Source organism: Panthera leo, chromosome C2, assembly GCF_018350215.1.
Source record: "Panthera leo isolate Ple1 chromosome C2, P.leo_Ple1_pat1.1, whole genome shotgun sequence".
Lineage (NCBI taxonomy): Eukaryota > Metazoa > Chordata > Mammalia > Carnivora > Felidae > Panthera > Panthera leo.
The window spans coordinates 54432600-54452134 of NC_056687.1; the positions used below are offsets into that span (position 1 = coordinate 54432600).

The 19535-nt window shown below is 40.8% G+C and overlaps 1 protein-coding gene across 7 annotated transcripts in view; it reads left to right on the forward strand.

The window, feature by feature from the left end:
* The window catches only part of BBX (BBX high mobility group box domain containing), a 282183-nt gene extending 262903 nt beyond the window's left edge, over window positions 1-19280 (forward strand). For 6 of the 7 annotated variants that reach the window (XM_042955354.1, XM_042955353.1, XM_042955359.1 and 3 more), the window contains 3 exons: window positions 6376-6573; window positions 8965-9151; window positions 13426-19279. In XM_042955354.1, coding sequence (XP_042811288.1) covers window positions 6376-6573; window positions 8965-9151; window positions 13426-13513 — 473 coding nt within the window. In that variant the 3' untranslated portion in view covers window positions 13514-19279. Of the gene's footprint in view, window positions 1-6375; window positions 6574-8964; window positions 9152-13425 lie in introns of all 7 variants that reach the window. The other variant, XM_042955358.1, reaches the window with a different exon arrangement.
* Window positions 19281-19535: the final 255 nt, after the last annotated feature.

Below are 19535 nucleotides of genomic sequence, written 5' to 3' on the forward strand. Positions count from 1 at the left end.
TAAAATGCACATTTGGCCTAAGTCATTTATCAAAAACACTCATGTGTTAAAGATATTTCTCAAAAATATTCAAACTTGGGTTTATAACAAACATGAAATTGTTTGCATTCGGTAGGCACAGCTCACATGAGCCAGATGTCTGCTTTTATGTCCTTGCACTTTTACAAAAACTGCCAGCAGTGTATCTGTTCTCTAACCTGTTACCTCACATTCACCACCTCTCCAGAGTATTGTTTGTGCTCTTAGCTGGCACAGTCAAATGTGAATTGTTGTGCTGGTCTCAGCATTAAATTCTAACATCCAAAATGTGATATGTATTAGCTCTTGTGTATTTTAAAGATATATTCTGCTCACACTTGGTAAATGTAAGGCACTGAGGAACAGTCAAAGAAGTCTAAGAGGCACTTAAGACCATATTACTCTTTACTTGGAATGATATTGTTCTAAATGTTTTCTTTTTTAAAGAATGAAACCGTGTCTCATGTAGAACATGGTATCATAGCACGTGCATTGTGGTAGAAAGAATGAATCAGATTGGAATCAGGAGACCTGGGTGTTAGTCTTAGATCTGACACTACAGAGCAGTTTTCAGCGGGACAAATTGTGTTTAACCTCACTAGGTTCACTCTCCGTATGGGTACCAAGTGTGTGTGTGATCTGTGTATTTAGGGCTGGGGTGAATGATGAGAGGTAGTAATACATCAACCTCAGATGTCCTTTCCCCACTCCTCCTTGCATTATTACCATGGTATGAAGTGGGTTGATCAAAGTTACCTTATTCTGCAGCCCTAATTCTGCCCTATAGGGGGCAGAAAAGTAAATCAATTTCAGTCTTCTAGGCAGTCCCAAGGGTTTAGTGGGAATAGAGCTATTATTGGTGCTATTATATTTATCATTAATGTATATGAATACATTATAAACTTGGAAGAACATGCACTGAAAATTGCTTGGCATGGAGTGCATGTTCATTTTATGTGGCCAGGAAAAAAGGAATCCGTTTGTGTATCAGAAATTACCAATAATTTAAAGTGACCTTTTTTGGCTATTTATTTTCATACCTTCCCCTGTATTTCCTTGGTCAGGTGGTGACTGTGTACTTTGTGAATTATCTAGACCCTTTACTTCATCCTCTCTCACCTATGGTCATACCATTGCTTGTTAAAACTTTACCTTGGGAGAGTACAAATACATAAGGACGGAAGATGAAACTGTTAATTGGGAGAATTTTAATACATGTTGGCCATCCTAGGCAGAGGTTAGACATGAGTTGTTCGTAGCTGATGCCTATACTAGTTCATTCAACTGAGGGCACACAGCTGTGAGCTGTTCCAGACTTTGGTTCAGAGGGGATGACTTAAAGTGTACTATGCTTTCTTGGCATCATGCTGAGTATAACTTTTTTCCCAAAATTCATTTTTTCCCCAAAATATCAGAAATCTTTAGGTGCTTAGAAATCACATCTGCCGTTTAAATGCTAAGCCTATAATCTGTTTTAAGCATTTTCCCCTATGCTTTTAAAATTCAAAATCACCAAGCCATTTCTTGAAACTTTTGCAGATCATAAAAAAAGATTGCCTATCAGCCTAGAATTAAAGGTTAACTTTTCAGATAAACCAGGGTGACTTGTATCTGCCACTGTGTTTATCTTTCTACCAAGTTACGGTGTCCAATGCTCATGCTTAAGCTGGAGGTTTCTAACTGTCATAATAATGATGATGATAATTAATACTTAATATTACTTTATAGTTTCCTGAGGGCTTTCACAATAGTTTTTCTAAAACTAATCTTGGCAGGAGCCCCAGTGAATTCAGGAGGGCTTATTAGCCCCAAATACATGATAAAGAAATGAAGCCTGACCAACATAAGCGGGAAAGGAAGAAACCAGCACTCTTTCCACTAAAGTACCTTGGCGGCTTACAGTTTGGGATTTTCAGGCATACCTGAGCCCCTCATTTGGCTCAGATGATGCTATTATAAATGGCATCTTAAAAGGAAAAAAATAAAACAACTCGAACCTTAGACTAAAAATCTCAAGATTAGTTCCCTTTGCAGTATATGAGTACGATTACAGGGGAGAAAAAGTATTTAGAGTTAAATTTTCAAACATGATCCACAACACTCAGACAAACCTTGATCTCTTTTCTCAAGTTCAAAAGAGTTGCTATGTAACTCCAGCAAGGTCTCCTGGGATCTTAGATAAGGCTCATTCGATTCTTTTTTCTGTGTTCCATTCAGCATCTGACTACATTTTCAACTCAAGGGAGGCCAACCAAAGGCAGTGAGATTCCAGATTTGGCTATAATAATTTCAGTGCAAGTTTGATCCCTCTCGTTGGAATGTGAATTCATGACTCTGGAGCACTCTGGTGGACTCCTGAGGTTCAGTACAAGCACAGTGCTGCTATCTCAAAAAATTTACCCCACATTTTGGGAGCAGAGTTTGGAAAACAAGACAGTCTCTTATTGCCACATTCCTCATGTTGCTCCAGGAGTGAGCTCACATTATCTCTCTCAGATGATACGCTCCAAGTGTGTTAATGATTATCGTGGAGTGTAAAAACTAGCCCTGTGGACTTGTTTTGCAGTGCTTGGGTAGGTTTGTGTGTTCAATTACAAGCCGAAAGAGAAATGACTAATTTGTTTTTAGAGGACAAAAGCCTTTCTTTTCTCACAGTTCCATTAGTCTGGCAGAAAGGACAAAAAAGGAACTGGCTTGCTGTTCCTTGGTGCTCAGCTTCAGGCTGTTTTTCTCTCTGAGCTTTTTCCATTTCCTGTCTCACCACCAGGCCTTCCTTTGCTTTGCTAACGTTGCTGGGCTCAGATGTACTGTCGTGTCCCGCACAACCACTTCTTTGACTTAGCCTTACTTGCCTTCCCCAATTCTTCTTCTTAGGATAGGGTTCTTTCTGAGTGCTGACCCTGAAGGGTATCATTGGTCCTGGCCTCCAGACAGCACAGGATGTTTTGCGGATAGGTAGCTCCTGGGTCAAAGCATGGGGCAGACTCACCCTTACTCCCTTTTCCAAATTCTAACAAGATCTCATCACGTACCTCTTCAAATGTGGATGATCTGCAGGCCCCATGATTGCTTCCTGATCTGGCATTAAGTTTAGAGGAGACAATATCTAGAAAGGTGACATTGCCTCCTTTTTGGGGATTTTTGAGAATCTTCTGTGTATTCTCACATTTTGCCTCTTCCAGTTGGCCTGCAACCTGATTCACTCCTTTTCTGTGTCCTAGTACACCAACCTCTGGGACTTTGATTGTTCGTGTCTCTTGGCCAGTCTCCCTTCAATGCCCCTGGCATCTTGTCTGCTGGTTTCTGAGCTTCCCCTGGTCCCAGTCTGCTTTTAGGCCTTACTCTACCTCCCTTTTGCAATCCCTCTACAGCCATCCCCTTGGCTTCTTACTGTGTTTTTACCCATTCATCTGGAATATATAGGAAATGGAGCAACTACTGAAAAGAAATGAAACCGTTTGAAGGTTTACCACAAGCAAGAGAACTAACTGTCCTTATCAAGGGTGTACTTATCCCTCACCTTAAGATTCTGGAGCTGGCTGAGGCTGCCTAGGCCCCTGGTTCTGGGTAGCACATGAAAAGAAATTTGGGGCTGATGGATGCTTTAGAGCTCATCTAGACCAACCTCCATCTGTACATGAAGAAACTGAGACCCATGGTTCTGCAGTTAGTAAATTAAAAAATCAAGAGTAGAATCCAGGTCTTTGTTTAGAAATTAGCTCATCTTTTCCTAAACCACTTGGTCTTTTCTTTGACCTCCTGGGTTCCTTCTTTCTGTAAGCAGTTCTTCTGATGTAATTCACCCTTCATCTTTGTAACCCTGCTACATCCTTATTTCCACAAGTTCTAGATTTTCCTAGGAAGGAGAAGAGGGAAGAGGTTAGTGCTTTTTCTGGAAGGGCCGTCTATAATGTTGTGATCATACTGGAGGGGTGATTAAGATTCCCCCCTCTAACTGGAAGGGACAACTGATGGATCTGGATAAGAAACTAGATAAAGTTTGAAGCTTGTGAATATCTAATAGAGGCTATTTATGCTCATTGTAAACTCAGATTGTAGCTTCTTTCTTTATACCTATAGGAGGCTTTGAATTTCAAGGCTAATGAAGAGTCATGGAATATTTCTTCCTTGGAGCATTCTAAACAAATTATCTTTTATTTGGTGGCAGCTTTTATTGAAGTTTAAACTAAAAAAAAAAAAAAATCTTAAGATACATAACAACAGCACTGGCCTATGGTAAGCTAATTATCAAAGTATAAATACACCAAGACTGTTTCCTGGGTACAGATCTATAATGTAAAAGGAGCCTTTTTCCTAATTTTTGATTACTTGCTTGAAAAGATATTTGGGAGCAATGCCAAGTAGTTTCTTTTTAATAACTATTATCTTAAGCCAGTTCCCCACATAGCCATCTATTATGCTATATTGAGGTAAGGCCAAGCCACAAATCATGGTATGATTTCTGCCTTATATCCTTTCTTTTGATGTAATTGAGATGATTTCCCACTTGTTTTGGAGTGGGAAACCTGGAATCAATCTCTTGAGGGCAAAGATCTTACAAATTCATAGCCCTCCTTTCTCCGGGATGTACCTAACCTCATTAAAGACCTAGATGAAAATTGTTAAGTGAAGCCTATGCAAGTGTTTATGCCAGCATGTGCATTTTTTCACATCCTGAATCATTCTCGTTCTGCTCTCCTCCTCTTCTTTTAGCTTTCTTTCCCTCCTGTGCCCTACATACTGTTGTATTTCCAAGGTCTACCTCCAGATCCACCTGCTGACCAGCACCTTCAGTTTTCTCCTCCAGTTCAGTTTGCACCAAGCATGTCATGTCAGACCTTGACTTCCAGAGCCACACTCCCCTCTTTGTCAGAAACTGTTTCTGTGCCTGTCTTAAGAGATTGGATGGCTTTAAAATGGAAAGATGCCTCCCTTCCCTGCTTAAAAGCCCTTAGACCACTGGAATTTAAAAAAAGTAAAGAAAGTTCCAATCGCTAAACTGGACTACGTGTATATATTCTTAAAAGCTGTACTCCTATCTACATTTACTTGTCTTTTATTTTATTTTATTTTTTTAGTTTATTTATTTTGAGAGAGACAGACCACACAAGTGAAGGAAAGTCAGAGAGGGAGACAGAGAATCCCAAGCAGGCTCCGTGCCACTAGTGCAGAGTCTGACACAGGGCTTGAACTCACAAAACCAAGGGTCGGACACTTAACTGACTGAGCCACCCAGGCGCCCCTGCTTGTCTCACTGTTAAACTGGGAGCGAGGAGAATGAACTCCTGAAGAAATGAGGATATAAGAAGGGATACAGGCACCCCCAGCCTAGCCGAGCTGGGAGCAAGTGTGCTTCTCACTCTTGATGCAGTGACGCTTAGGTACAAGAGTGTGCTGCTGAGTGACTTACTGGGATTACAGTTAGAATCTGGAGAAGCTAAAGTAAACCTTCCCAGGAGCCCTGCTGCCCTGTGGTACTTCGTTAAGTTATCTCACTGAGCACTTTCCCTGCTTCTAGAATTCAGTGACAGAGTGTTTCATTACATGCTAGCATCACCAGTGTCTGTCACGTCCTTCCTGAGCATTCTATACGGGTAAAAGAAGGTCAGGCCTCACAGTTTCTTTTCTGATCAGTCCAACCCGGTGATGGAAAGCAAATGTCCCAATGATAACTGTGAATTTAAGAAGCACATATCTGGGGAGCCCAAGTGGCTCAGTCAGTTGAGCGTCTGACTCTTGATTTCGGCTCAGGTCATGATCTCATGGTTTGTGAGATCGAGCCCCGTGTCAGGCTCTGCGCTGACAGTGCGGATCCTGCTTGGGATTCTCTCCCCACTCCTCCCCCACGTTCTCTCCCTCAAAATAAATAAATAAACTTAAAAATAAAAAAGAAGCACATATTTAATTAATCTCAGTGTCCTCAGAAAGAGAAACTTGTTTATCATCTTCTCCAGACTAGGTGGCCAAGGGAATCTCAAATAGGGACCCCGACCACATGTAGAAATTACAGTCTGTTGGGACACAATTCACTCAGATTCACATATGCTATGTTTCCCACCAACCTGCGAGATCCAAACACTAAGAAAATGTTGTTCTGATGGCCTCTTGGTTCAGTATTCTGTTGAAAAGAGAGAGAGGGCATCTTAATCCTGTGTACTTAATTTATCAAAGCAAACATAAATATATTGGTTGAAAATCACGGGCAGTGTTTTATTTCTTTTTCTCATCAGTACTTTGAAAACTCTTAGGTTCTCCATTCAGATAGCTCGGACATTGAGAAATGTTTCTTTCCAAGAGCAATGTTGACGTCTTGTGTTTTTGTGTGTAATCATATATGATCTGTCTGTCCTATTTCAGCCATATTTTCAGAAGACAAAAACACCACAGAGCCTGCTCATAAGGTTAAAAATGCCCTATCCATTCCCAACACTCCAGAGCCAACAACAACTCAAGAACCCTTGGTGGGCAGCCAAAAGAGAAAAGCAAGGAAAACCAAGATCACTCACCTTGTCAGGACAGCAGATGGCCGGGTGTCACCAGCAGGAGGTACTTTGGGTAAGAAGAGGGAGCCTTAAATGAGAGATAACCAGAGCAAGCCGGTGACTGTCATGGCCCCATTGGCCAGCAAATGACGATAAGCAGAGTATGGGTCCTCATTGGAAAAGGGGTCTGTTCTGTGGGTTTGGTCATAGTAACATTTTCTTTCTCTGGATCTCCTTGAGAGCTAGTTTTCCACAGACTCCCAAATGTACAAAAATGTGCACATTTTAAAATCACAGCTCTTTTTCCAAAAGCATTCTTAGATAAGAAAGGTAATTTTTAGGACTGTGTGTTTCTCCTTCTCTTTCTCAGCATGCACAAAAATAGTCTTCATTAAGTAAATTCCCAGAGATCCTAGACTTTTAAAAATACTAGCTGAATCAGTGTTTCATCCTGGTTCATTGTTTAAGTCACTACACAAACCATATTATCAAATATTTCAACCAATGGATTAAGGAACCTTAGAAAGCATCCAGTCCTTCCTCTAAAGCTGACTCAGACCGCTGAGGGAGCCTGAGAATGCTCCTGGATTTCTTGAGTTCTCTGGGCTAATCTTTAACTAGATCTGAACTTACTGTGAGTTTCTCCATGTTCAGTCATGGCCTGTGGACTATTGCTGTTTCTCATGGCCTCCATGGCAGCAGAATTGCCAGACGGACCCAAGTTAAGGAATGGAGTCAGAGAGTGACACTGAGCAATCCCCTCAGATCTTGGGGTGTCATTAGTGATCTTAGCTGTTATTGCCTTTTTTCTGCCTTTCAGCACCCCTAGCATCTCATTCCATCAGCTTTGAGTTATCCCTCCCCCTTCCCTAATCCAGTTTCCAGAAAAAGGACACAGGTCCATAATGAATTCTATAAATAGAAAAAGAACGTTTAGAGCAAAGGAAAAACAAGAGTGAAAGACAAACCAAGAAACAGACTCTTAACTATTAGAGAACAGACTCATGGTTACCAGAGGGAGGTGGGTGGGGGGATGGATGAAACAGGTGATGGGGAGTAAAGAGTACAGTTATCGTGATGAAAAACTAATAAAATGTCTAAAAAATGTTTAAATGAGTATTTTTTGAGAGGGATATTTTAAAATACCTGATTAAGGTTAATGTAATTGCAAATAAAGATTCATTGCTGAAATAGAATGGGAGGACAATTAATAAGTTTTGTGCACATTTTCTTCTGTTTAGCATATGCAGATTGTTAGGGCAGTAAAGCACATTAAATACCCCCATTTATATAAGAGATGAAGATCAGAGACGTAGGGTTTGGTTTTTGAATACAGTGGACTACTTAGGTAGAAGATAAGGACTAGAATCTATTTTTCCTGATACTTAGTCCGGCAGGCCCGTTGCCCCTTCCCTTTCCACTCTGGGTTCTGTTCTGTGATTTTGATTTTTTTTTTTAATGTTTGTTTATTTTTGAGAGAGAGAGACAGAGAGCAAGTGGGAAAGAGGCCGAGAGAGAGGAAGACACAGAATCTGAAGCAGTCTCCAGGCTCTGAGCTGTCAGCACAGAGCCTGATACGGGGCTCAAACCCACGAACCCCTGAGCTGAAGTCGGATGCTTAATTGACTGAGCCACCCAGGTGCCCCTGTGATTTTGATTTTATAAGTTGTTATAGCCTCATTTTCACTTACAGAAAGAGTGGGAGAACGTAGAAAATATTACCTTCATGTAGAAAAGCACATAGTACTGCCATGTCCTAGTATAGGACATTTATGTTCTTTATCAGTTGCTTTCTATTTTCAAAATGTTTTAAAAACCATGATAAAGATTCCTCCTCCTTTATAATGGCCATGTAATCTAGAAAGTGTACTCCTTCCCTGCAGATAGATTTTCATAGCATTTAGCACCTCTTTGTAAATACCAGGGGGCCCTTTGTCTTCTTTCCAGTAGGTCTTCAGAACACAAATAACAACTTGGGATCTCACTGGGATTAGTTCAGTGCTGGTGATCCTAAGTGTTGGTGTCACAGCGTACCGAGTGTCCAAGTTGCCATTGCAGGGCATCCTACGGCTTCATCAGAAACGTTTGCGCACTTGGGTTTTAGGGGCTTTGTACAGCATCCACAGGCCCCTTTGCAGAAGTCCCATAGGTTTTATTTTGGCCAAAGCCCCTTTTTCCCTCTCACTCTGAGACTGACCTGTTCTTTGACCTTGAATAAAACTCAGCTTCTCTTCCACCTAGCTTCAGGGCATAGCACTGTCCATAGTTGCAACTGAGCTTAATAAAAGAGTTTTGTTACCGTGGGAGTAGAAAATCCTTGATAAAAGCCTTGGTATTCGATGGATGACAAAAGTGAACAAAGAATATTAGCTCATTTCACATGGTCTGCACAGAGTTTTCTCTGTGTCCCTCCTCTGGAGAGAACATTGTGATCCTCCTGTGATCAATTTCCCTGTCGTTACAGATGACAAACCAAAGGAACAACTGCAGAGGAGTCTCCCTAAAGTGACCGAGTCCGGCTGCGGTGACGACTGCTCACACAACACTGAGGCCGCGGAGACGCGGAGCAGCACTCCAGAGATGCCAGCCGTGTCTGCGTTCTTCAGTCTCGCCGCGCTGGCTGAAGTGGCCGCCATGGAGAACGTACACAGGTGAGTGGTGTGCTCCCCCAGGATTTGGGGGGTCCCGTTCATCCTCACTCCTGGGCACGGAAGAGGGATGGAGAGAGCAACGTGGAAGCCGAATCACTCTCTCTGAAGTGATTTGTGGCCTTTTTCACAATGCTTTGGGGTTCACGAGACTTGGTTCAAGAGCAAGTTATGTGACATGTTCCAAAAGCGTATGTCCTAATTAGCAGTGTGGGAAAATATAAGATAATATAGTCAGCCAGGTATTGCATTTTAAATATACTATCCTGTGGCTAAACTTCATTTCCATAAAAACCTGAAAGAGCAGAGAAGCAATATTCTCTAATCATTAAGTTGGAGCTTCAAGGTCAGGCTTCAGAGCTGGGTTTGAGCCCTACATCCTTCACCTGTAAATTGCAAGGTCTTGATCAAGATCGATCATTCACCTCTCTATCCTTCAGTTTTGCTTCTATAAAATGGGTGTAAGTGGCACTCGTTTCATAGAGATGTTATGTGGAATGAACTAATGTCCCAGTGCTGGTACATGGTAAATGCCCTGGTTAACAGTGGTGTTGGCAGCAGTCATGATGGTAGTGGAAGAAAACTGTGGTCAGGAAAAAGCGTCTTGGCATCTGACTCATGGACGGCAGAAGGTCTGGATTTTTCTTTAACTGTCAGTTTGCTACAAAGTCATTTCTCTCGGTCTCGGTTTTCTCATCTTCCATGGAGCATAATGATAGCCCCAAAGAATCACAGAGCTGTAAGGATCACGTGAGATCATAAATCTGAAAGGCTTTTGAACTCAGTAAAGCCTCACAGAAAGTATATTAAAGTTCTACGTGTATAATTGGGACTCTACTATTTAATGGATCCTTTGGGAAAGCAAAAATAGCCATTTGTAAATTTGGGTATTTCGTACTTTTATTCAAAGTGGATTACCCACAGGTGAGCTACTTTCCCAGACTTCCGTGTTCAGTGCAAAAGTTTTAAATCTAGCACAACTTCCATACCCTCCTGTTGGGCTGCACTGTCCCTTTCCACATCCAGGTTCAGGAGGCCCTTTACCTGTCATGTTACAGTTCTAGTGCTTCCTCACAGATAGCCTCTAGATAGTTCCAAGAAGTCAAATTCCTTTTCTTGTGTGTACTGTAAGTGCCTAACGGCAAGAGAATGCTGACAGACCTTGTTAAAACCTGCTCAAATCTCTGAAGGAGATCATGCACAGATAATTCTCCACTCATACAGAGGACAGACTCCTACACGTGTGAGAAGAATGAAATGCATGCCCGCATGTTACTAAGTGTCCCCATAAATTTTCGATAAAAGGCAATGTAAAAATTCGGAGAGGATCATAATGCAGGGCTCAGCAAGGTCTACCACACAGTCACCCAGTACTGCCGCCAGCATCCCCTTCCAGACACAACTGTGGTCACACCTGGCTCTGTTAACCAACCTTCCGTGACTTCCAGTTTGCAGCAGCAGAAAGCCTCACCAAACCTTCCCACTCTCCTCTCTGCCAACCCCTCCTCCCTGCCCTGCGATCACGTGGGATCAGTCGCTGCCACCTGGATAAGCCGGGTTCTTGCCTGTGTGTCTCCCCGTCTCCGCAAACTCCTGGTTCTCCTTCCGTCGCTAGTCCTGTTTTCTGCTCTGTGTCTCCCTCCTGAAGTCCCTGCATACTTTCTATACATGCTCTCTGAGACCAGCTGCCACACTGGGCTGTAATTATTCCTTCATATGTCTGTCTCTTGAATTTTGAAAGCAGAGCGCTGGTTTTAATCCTCACATCCCCAGCTTCCTTAGTTCCTGCTACATCAATGGATGAATGAAACAATGAATGGGTGAATGAATAGATGAGATGTTCTTAAAGTATGACCACCTACGTTCACTAGCAAGCATAGAAAAAAGATTCTTTTTTTTTAATCTCCCATTGGACAGAACAATATTGCATACTAGAATCTTACTATCAATCTCATAAATGGTTAGTGTTATTAATATCTACAAAAACAGATCCCCCTTAAGGGCCCTTACCTGTTAAAGCAGAACCTCCAGACTTCCATCTACCTGCAGGCTTAATGTACTTTTACCTGGGTTGCACACCCATTGACTATTGTTTTCGCATCACCTAGGTTCATAATTTTGAGGGTGATGAGCAGAGTTGGGGTGGAAACATATTACCTGCATTCTTGCCAGGAGAAATCATAATGTTAGGTTCAGAAACCTGACATAGAAAGGCAGTTTTGCAAAATGCAGGAAATAGGAAGTTGGAATAAACCTTCGTTGAGAGCCTGTTTGTTTACTAGGACTTCCATAAGGGGAAAGCTCATTAAACTGAGTCCTAAAATGAGCCCTGCCGGGTGGGTCTTTTTGATCCCTTTTTAACGAAACTGCAGACCATTAACTTGCCAAGAACCCACATCTAAACTGAGTTAAGATTTGAACTAAGGTCTTTGAACTCCGGTGTCTTTGCCTTTGCTCAGACATGCTGCTTAAGCAATCATCTGTCGTGTCCTGGAAAGTCACGAAGAGTCTCACCGAACCTTACGCTGGGAACGGCAGCATCCGTTATTTGTAGCCATACTGGGTTCCCCCCTCCTTTGCTTTTGTTTTCTAATTAAACTGGGCTTTCACCCTAGTTGCTCTCTGTCCCTGTTGCTCTTTTTTTTATACTGTACTTCTCATCTTTCACTTTTTTTTCTTCTTCTGTTTCCTTTTTTCAATACTTAATTAAAATTCTTTTAGCTTTTGTAATATTGTTACATATTCAGTCGTAAAGGTAAAAAAATGTCATTTTAATTTCATCTTTCTTGAACAAAGAGTTGAACATATTGAACAGTTGGTGCTTACAGCATCCCCACATGACTGAACAGATTAATCCAGAGGTTTGATTATAGCACATGTTTTGTTTTTCTGAAATCCTAGTATCTGAGGCTAAGTGATTATTGGATTCTGAAATCCCCAAATGTTGTAATTTATCTACATTATTTTTGTGTGTGTGCATCAAGAGAAAGAAACTTGGATTTAGTTGTAAAAAAGGTATAATTTGAAATTCTAAAAAGCTGCTTTTGTTCCGTGTCATCTGAAGAAGATACGATGTGGAAAGGGTCAGGCCACTGGAAGCCTTGCTGCTGCCTCACAGATTTTCAGCCCAGTGCTGTGCAACACAGACCACTGTAGGCCAGAGCAGTGAGCGCACCTTGTCTGGTCTTTGGTAGGCCTGTTGGGGAATGTCAGGGAGGTGCCCAAACCTGTCTTTTTAGAATGAGAAGCTCTGTGGAAATTAACCAAGAATTTGAAGGGTTCTCTTACAACTGTGAAGTAAGTTTTTTCCTACTCATTAAACAAAAGCAGAATAAAAAATCAGCTAAGTTTGGTGTAGTTCAATCCAAATGATTGTTATTTATATGAATTTTCTTGTCTAGAGTTCTGTCTCTGCACGTGTTGATTTTACCCAAATTGTGCGGGTTTTCTGAGACTCTAAAGACGAGTCACTGCCTGCCTTCTTCCCTTGCACTCTTGCTCTCCATGCTCCTGTGAGGCTTTTCTTTAGTTAGGAGGGTTTCAGTGTTTTCATTCATTTGTGTTAGGGTCACAGACCTCTGGTCTCCAGCCATTGCTTTAATTACACTTAAGTTTTAATATTACAGGCACCTGGGCAGCTCACTTGGTTAAGCGTCCCACTGTTGGTTGCAGCTCTGGTCATGATCTCACAAGTAGTGAGTTTGAGCTCCACATGAGAGGCCCTGTGCTGACAGCATGGAGACTGCTTGGGATTCTCGGTCTCCCTCTGTCTCTGCCCCTCCCCCCCCCCAAAAAAATAAACACTTAAATAAATAAATTGCGTTTATTATTATATGTCTTAGGAAATAATCCTGGAGGTTATCAATTAGTAGAGGAGAATTTTCCCCTTGGGCAGCTTGAGGAAAGGAATGGGTCCTGTTTTAATATCAGTGGATCAAGAGACTATTGTCTTAGAACCACTGCCCTTGACTAAAAGTTTTCCACTTCTTAGGGAGTTGCCCCAAATCTGTTGGTGCTTCAGATTTCATCTCTGCAAAATGGAGATGGTTGTTTGGGACACAGTGTGTTGTTGAGTCATGTGAGGTGAACTGAGATAAGAAGTTTTTCAAAAAACAATAAAAGCAGCAGCTAACAGTTTAAACAGCATCAGTAACAAGTCAACATTAGCTGTTAAACAAGATATTGGAAAGCTCTTATTGGTTACTCATCATCCTCTCCTGTGTCTGATAACATACTCTAAGTGGGTGATTTCTTTTGTTCTTCCTCTTGTTTTGCAGAGGTCAGAGGTCCACTCCGCTCACCCATGATGGACAGCCAAAAGAAATGCCACAGGCTCCTGTACTTATTTCCTGCGCTGACCAGTGAAGCGCCCTTTAATTGTAAAACATTGTGCTTTACCTACTACCCTAGCCTTTTCTTTACGGAGGGATGCTAGTGAGTCCATGTGGTGGAAAATATAGACTGCAAACAAGTGCTTGTTGCCCTACACGGCCCAGATTCACTTGAAGCAGAAGTTAGCATCCTGGGCCCGTTTGTTCTTTTGGAACCCAGAGTCTTTGAGGGTGAGGTTATCTGTCTGATAATGAGCAGAAACAGAATGATCCTGGAGCTTTGCTTTCTATTGAAGGCTTTTGACGGTAATAGGTGGTAACTTGGTAAAAGGCTGCCTTTACTGTAGCTCATCCAGCGTCTCTTTTACCAACCGGAGAGTGTGAAACTAGTTTCGTATATTACCTAGTTATTCTTTCAAAACAAAAACAAAAAACAAAAAAACAAAAACTGACGCACTGCACTAGTTATTATTAGATATTCTTAGTCTTTTTTGTACATGGAGATTTAAGTTCTAAGATGGTTTATATAATAGGTTATACCTACATTTATATTGTAGAATAATATTAAAAAGCCTGTTCCAGAGACCCCCAAGCAGCACGGGCAGGCACATGTACCATTGTTAGCGGTGTATGCTCGGCCTCGTGGTCCATATATTCTGCACTTTTATATTTGCCACCAGAGTGGTAGTTTGCTGGTGAAAAGGAAGAGAGAGAGAGAGAGAGAGAGAGAGAGAGAGAGAGAGAGAGAAAATTACAATTCTTACAAGCTGAGTTTTTTTCTTAGCCTTGAGTGACTAAGAAGAATTTGCTTGGGGCAAATTGTGGCAAATATTTTCCCAGACAGGGGAAGAGTCCTACAGATTACTGATGTTTTCATGCCTTGAGGATTCTTTTATTTTTACACAGGGGTCTATGTGACCAATGGATCGTTCATACAAACAAAAAAAGAAAAATATTATTCAGAAGTGACCTTAGTATTACTTCACTATCCTAAACACATTGAAGACACTCACTTCATGTGGACTTTGAGCTACAGACCTTTTACATCCATCCCAGACAGACTGGACGGGTAGCAATTGCTATGCACAGCCTAATTGGCACTGCAGGTTTTTAGAGCCATTTTGAGTTGATGTTGTCAAGGAGGTGTTGAATGAATAAATGCCGAGGGAGGGATGCCTGACCAGAGTGGGATTCTTAGTCACAGATCCACCTGCAAGTTTGTTTCCTTTTTGTGTTTTGTTGCTTTCGGACATAAAACCAACCATACATATGCCAGTGCCAAGTGGATTACCTGGCTTATCCGAACATTCGACATACCGACTTAACCACCTGACATTCACAGTGTCTTGTTTCCTAGCAACACATGCAAAGTGATAAATCAAAATTAGTCGGAGGCTACCGAGTTTACAGGGTATTTGTTCCATAGCACAAAGTAGATCCCCACTCTTGCATCACAGCACAAACTACCAAATTTTAATTATTGGATTCCAGCAATAATTTTTATTGGTTTTCAAACTGGCGGAATTTTGATAGCGTTAGTTCGAGTTTGAAGCTTTTGAATTAGATCTCTAAATGATGACAGTTTACAAGGTTTTATCTAGCTTTCTTATTTATACTTGACTGAATTGTAATGATGATTTTTTTTTTCTAATCGTAATCTGACCTAATAGCCATACAAAAAACGACTCTATTAGTACTGACTAGGTTTAGCTTTTCATAGTTGTAGATATTACTTCAGTTTCGGTGCTGGAAAATATGTACAACATACTAACAATTGAAAAGAATATAGGGATTTGTTTGGGTTGTTTTTTTCTTCAAAGCAGGTAAAGAGGACAGCAGAGCATTGGAATGGTGTCCTCAAAAATGCATAAACATTGTGGGCGTGGAGGAAGAAGGATTTAGAAAGCTAGTTAGTCCGAGGTTAAAGCTTAACCCCATTCGCGTAGAAATAAATCAGGTGAGCAGCCCCAGATTTTAGCATAATATTTTTACTATGATGCTGTTTTATTAATATTTTCTAAATTTCAAAACACAAAGTGAATGTTTGAAAATTGCTGGGTCCCAATGTTGGTGGCTGTTGGAGCTTTTGGACCACTTGCTAGCAGTGATTTAAAAATTATAATTAGCTAAAAATCCAAAAACAAAACAAAATGAAACAAAACAAAAACCAACAACAGAAATTGTTTGGTGCAGAACATGCACCTTGACAATGGTACTAACTTGTTATTCTCTAGAACACGTTAGAATAGATCTATTTTTGCCAGAGCACCGTCCTTCAATCCTCCAATTACATTTCACTAGATTTCCTTAAGAGATTGCTGTATATTCATGGGACCTTTTTTAAAAAGAAGCAAAACAAAAGATTACTTTTTTCTATGTGATTAATATCTTACTTGATCTGCTTTTCCTAAACCTCAGTGGCTTTTCCCTTAGGCAGGGGTGGGGTGGGAGGGCAACCTACTGGATATGACTGTTTTCAGATACTTAAAAAAACAAAAAACAAAAAAAAACCTTTTTGTAGAAATGCTTAATTTTTAAGCGGTTAGGCACTGAGAGTAGCAGAAATCCTGCAAAGCTTTATAGTCCTTTAGACACTCGCCTTGTTGTTTCTCTGAGTGAAGTCTTGATTTCAATACTAGTGCTTTTCTCATGCCCTGAATCCGCTGGTGAGGGGTGTTGGCATTTTCAGGTAACAATATTTGTTAGCACAGATATTCCCAACCAACATGTAGTGCCCCCCCATCTACCATTTTCATTTCATTTATCTTATTCTTTTATATTTTGGAAAATCATATTGCTATGGTGTGTACCTTAATCTGCCAGCAAACACCATTGACACTAACATTTGTCCCACAAGCATCCTCAAGAGAAGAAGTTCTTGCACCTTATGTATATCTCAAGCAAACCAAAATACGATGCCTGCTTTGTTTTATTCTAAATTGTTGTATCATATCTTTCTGAAAAACCATTCTGAATCTAGTTGAAATTATCGATATTTATGCTTTTAACCTTAATTTCTGGATTCAAACCTGTATATAAATCTTTTGAAAAAAATTGTCCTAGCCCTTCTCTGTGATGCCGAAGTGGATGATTTAGTCTCAGATGGAGACGCAGTACTGTTCCAGTTTTCCTTAGCCTTTTATTTATTTAGTTGTTCTGGGTATTTTCCTATGTAATTTTGAAGTGTGTAGAGTATATTATAGTAACTGAAGCTGCAGCTATAAGAAGCTGAGTGAAAGAAAAAAAAATACTGTAAGACATCCTTTTTAAGTTTTTATTTGTTTGGATAACTGTAAGGAGATCAGGAGAAGGAAACAACGTCCCACAGCCACATTGACGATACAGGTTCTTATCCCCAGATTAGGTTAGTTCCCAGATTTTAGATCAAACTGTAATTCATCAAAGCCCTTTTATAAGGATGAATCATACTGTTGTAATTCTGACAGTCTCTTTTTCCCACAAATACCAGAACTATGTTTGTTTAATTCTGTCAGAAGAGCTTTCTACCAATGCCATCTCAAAGCCATGCTGAAATCATTCCCATATTATCACTGATTCTGGTTCCTGCGATGGAACACTCCGAACAAAAAGGAGCATCTGAACTGGTCTGGTTATTTATATTCCAACATGTTTATTCCCTGTCACTTTCTTAGCAAGTCAGATGCTACTCCGCCTAAGTCATTTCATAAAATTTTGTTTGCACTCTGCAGTCTTTGGCTCATCGTATGGAAAAGTTTGCACCTATGTAAAATCTCAAGCAAATTATAAATTGATCCAGAACCAGGAGTAAGCTGGAAGCTGACACGTTTTGTTTATACAGTGTGGGAGGGAGGGAGGGTATCGAATAGCTCTGTTCCAAGTTTGGCGTTTGGCATTAATGTGAAGCAGTGGGACCATGCTGCCTGCTAAACTACTGTATGAATCCCAAGCGTTCTGGAGACCAGCAGCTGGAGCTGGAGGCCGACACCCACCCAGCAGAGGAGAAGAGCCACCGTGGCCTCGCTGGGGAGAAGGCAGGAAGTCCCGCCAGGCCTGGAATCAGCATTTGCAAAGGGAAAGTCGGGGTGTCCGTGATGCTGTTGAGGAGACTCACCTTTGATTGCACTGCTCCATAGAGCCCTCACGTAAGGCCAATTCTAATGGGCTACCTCGGCTTTAAAAGTTAATTTCAGTAAGTCCTGTTTCAAAGGTCTGTCTTTTTTTTTTTTTTTTTTTTTTTGCTTCTACCTTCAGTGCCACTGTTTCCCACTGCAGTGTTTTGACTTCCCAAACCACCTTCTCCAGAGAGAACAATGTATTGCTGAAAATGGGCAGCAGAAGCAAATGTCATTATTACATTTGACCTATAAAGTATTCAGAGTGACTGCTAGGTGGAAATGAAAATTTAGCTCTCCCCACATAGGACCTTGTTTTGCACCTTATAAAGAGTGTACTAATTGTTAATTAGATGTTGCTTTTATTTATACAAGCATTCCCAAAGAGTTAGATTTGGATTTTGTTCTTACTTGAGTTTTTGGGGTTTTTAAAACTCATCTTATTTAGATTAACTAACATCATACTCACATTAAGAAACAAGTTGTTCAGTTTATCTTACCAGATATGTCTGGTGAAGTATTCAGGGTTTGATGGACTGCTTTGCTTTAGTTTGGAAGTGATAGCTAAGTTTATTATACTCCATATTAAATCACCTTGTCCTTTTCACTGGGGACATTATTTTCTTTCTATTTCGGATCAAAGAAGTGACAACAAAAATAGTGAACAACAAGACAAATATATTTGATTCCCCCGATACAGCTCCATCTGTGCTATGCTTTCCTTAAAAAACATAAGTACACATTTTCTTCACACACAAAAAATGCAAGTTTCAGCTCCTGGCCAAATTTTATTTGCGATGGTAGGATTTATACTAATAAGTTGAAGGAGGAAACCTTGTACTAAGTTCTCTGGCCACTGTTTTCTTGTTGCAGTCAGTGGTCAAAATTGATCCTGCCCTCAAATTGGTTTTTGTGCACAGAACTAGTTGTCATGAAAATTACTACTCCTTCCAAAGATTGCCCGGTCACTTGGGCCGTAACTGGTTACTGAGTAACAAGGACCTAATTCAATGCCTCCGAACCCTCCCACCTGCACCGCAGTCATACCTCACAGGCTCTAACGTGAATCACAAGGGCACGTGTGTTTCACCAACTAACACTGCTGGTCCTTGGCAGTTGCCGGGGGCCGGCCCATGTCCCTGGACGCCTCAGGTTAGCGCCTGGGCTCTCAGAACAGCAGAACTGGGGGTGGGGCAGGTCTGTGACCTGGAGCTCGGCACACGCTCAGCAACATTCTTCGCGTTTCATTAGCACTAAACAAGTCTCTTGCTCTCAGGAATTTGTCCAAAAAAGAATAAAAACCACCTGAGACTCCATTGTTCCAGATTATGAACTTTTCTCTTAGGTTTGAATTGCTTACTTACATGTCCTAAATTAACCATGGCTTCATTTGACCACCAGGTCTTAAGTCTGTTGACAGTTTCAGCATGACTGAATTGCTCATTTTTTTGCTTTCAGAAATTGGCTTGGTTCTCTTTAGAGTTGGTGTAAACATGCCATGTAATAAATGATTTCCACTTAATGGTACAACAGAATTATTGCTTTCTTAGATGTATGTGTAGTAAAAGTCAATATACACATTTATATAATTTCTTTCTTCAAAATCTTATACTTAATTTGATATTTCTAAAAATTGCACATGTAAGTCATGTGTATAACATGCTAAAGTACTTTAACTGTGATCTTAAAACTGAATAAAAATATTTAATAAAAATTTGAAATATTTTAAAGATATTATTCAAATATCTTTCTTTACATTCACACCCCTGTCTATAGACTAAGTGCCTTCAGTATACCCTGTCTACTAAAAACAGTAGGGAAAGCACTTTAACAAAAGATACTTCAGCTCTTTCAGAATGCGAATGGTGACCTCCCCCAAACTGTTTCCTGATAGTCCCAGTGTTTGAGTGGCTTGGGCTGCTTCTCCCTAATGGGGAGAGGAGAAATCAGCCTGACAGAAGA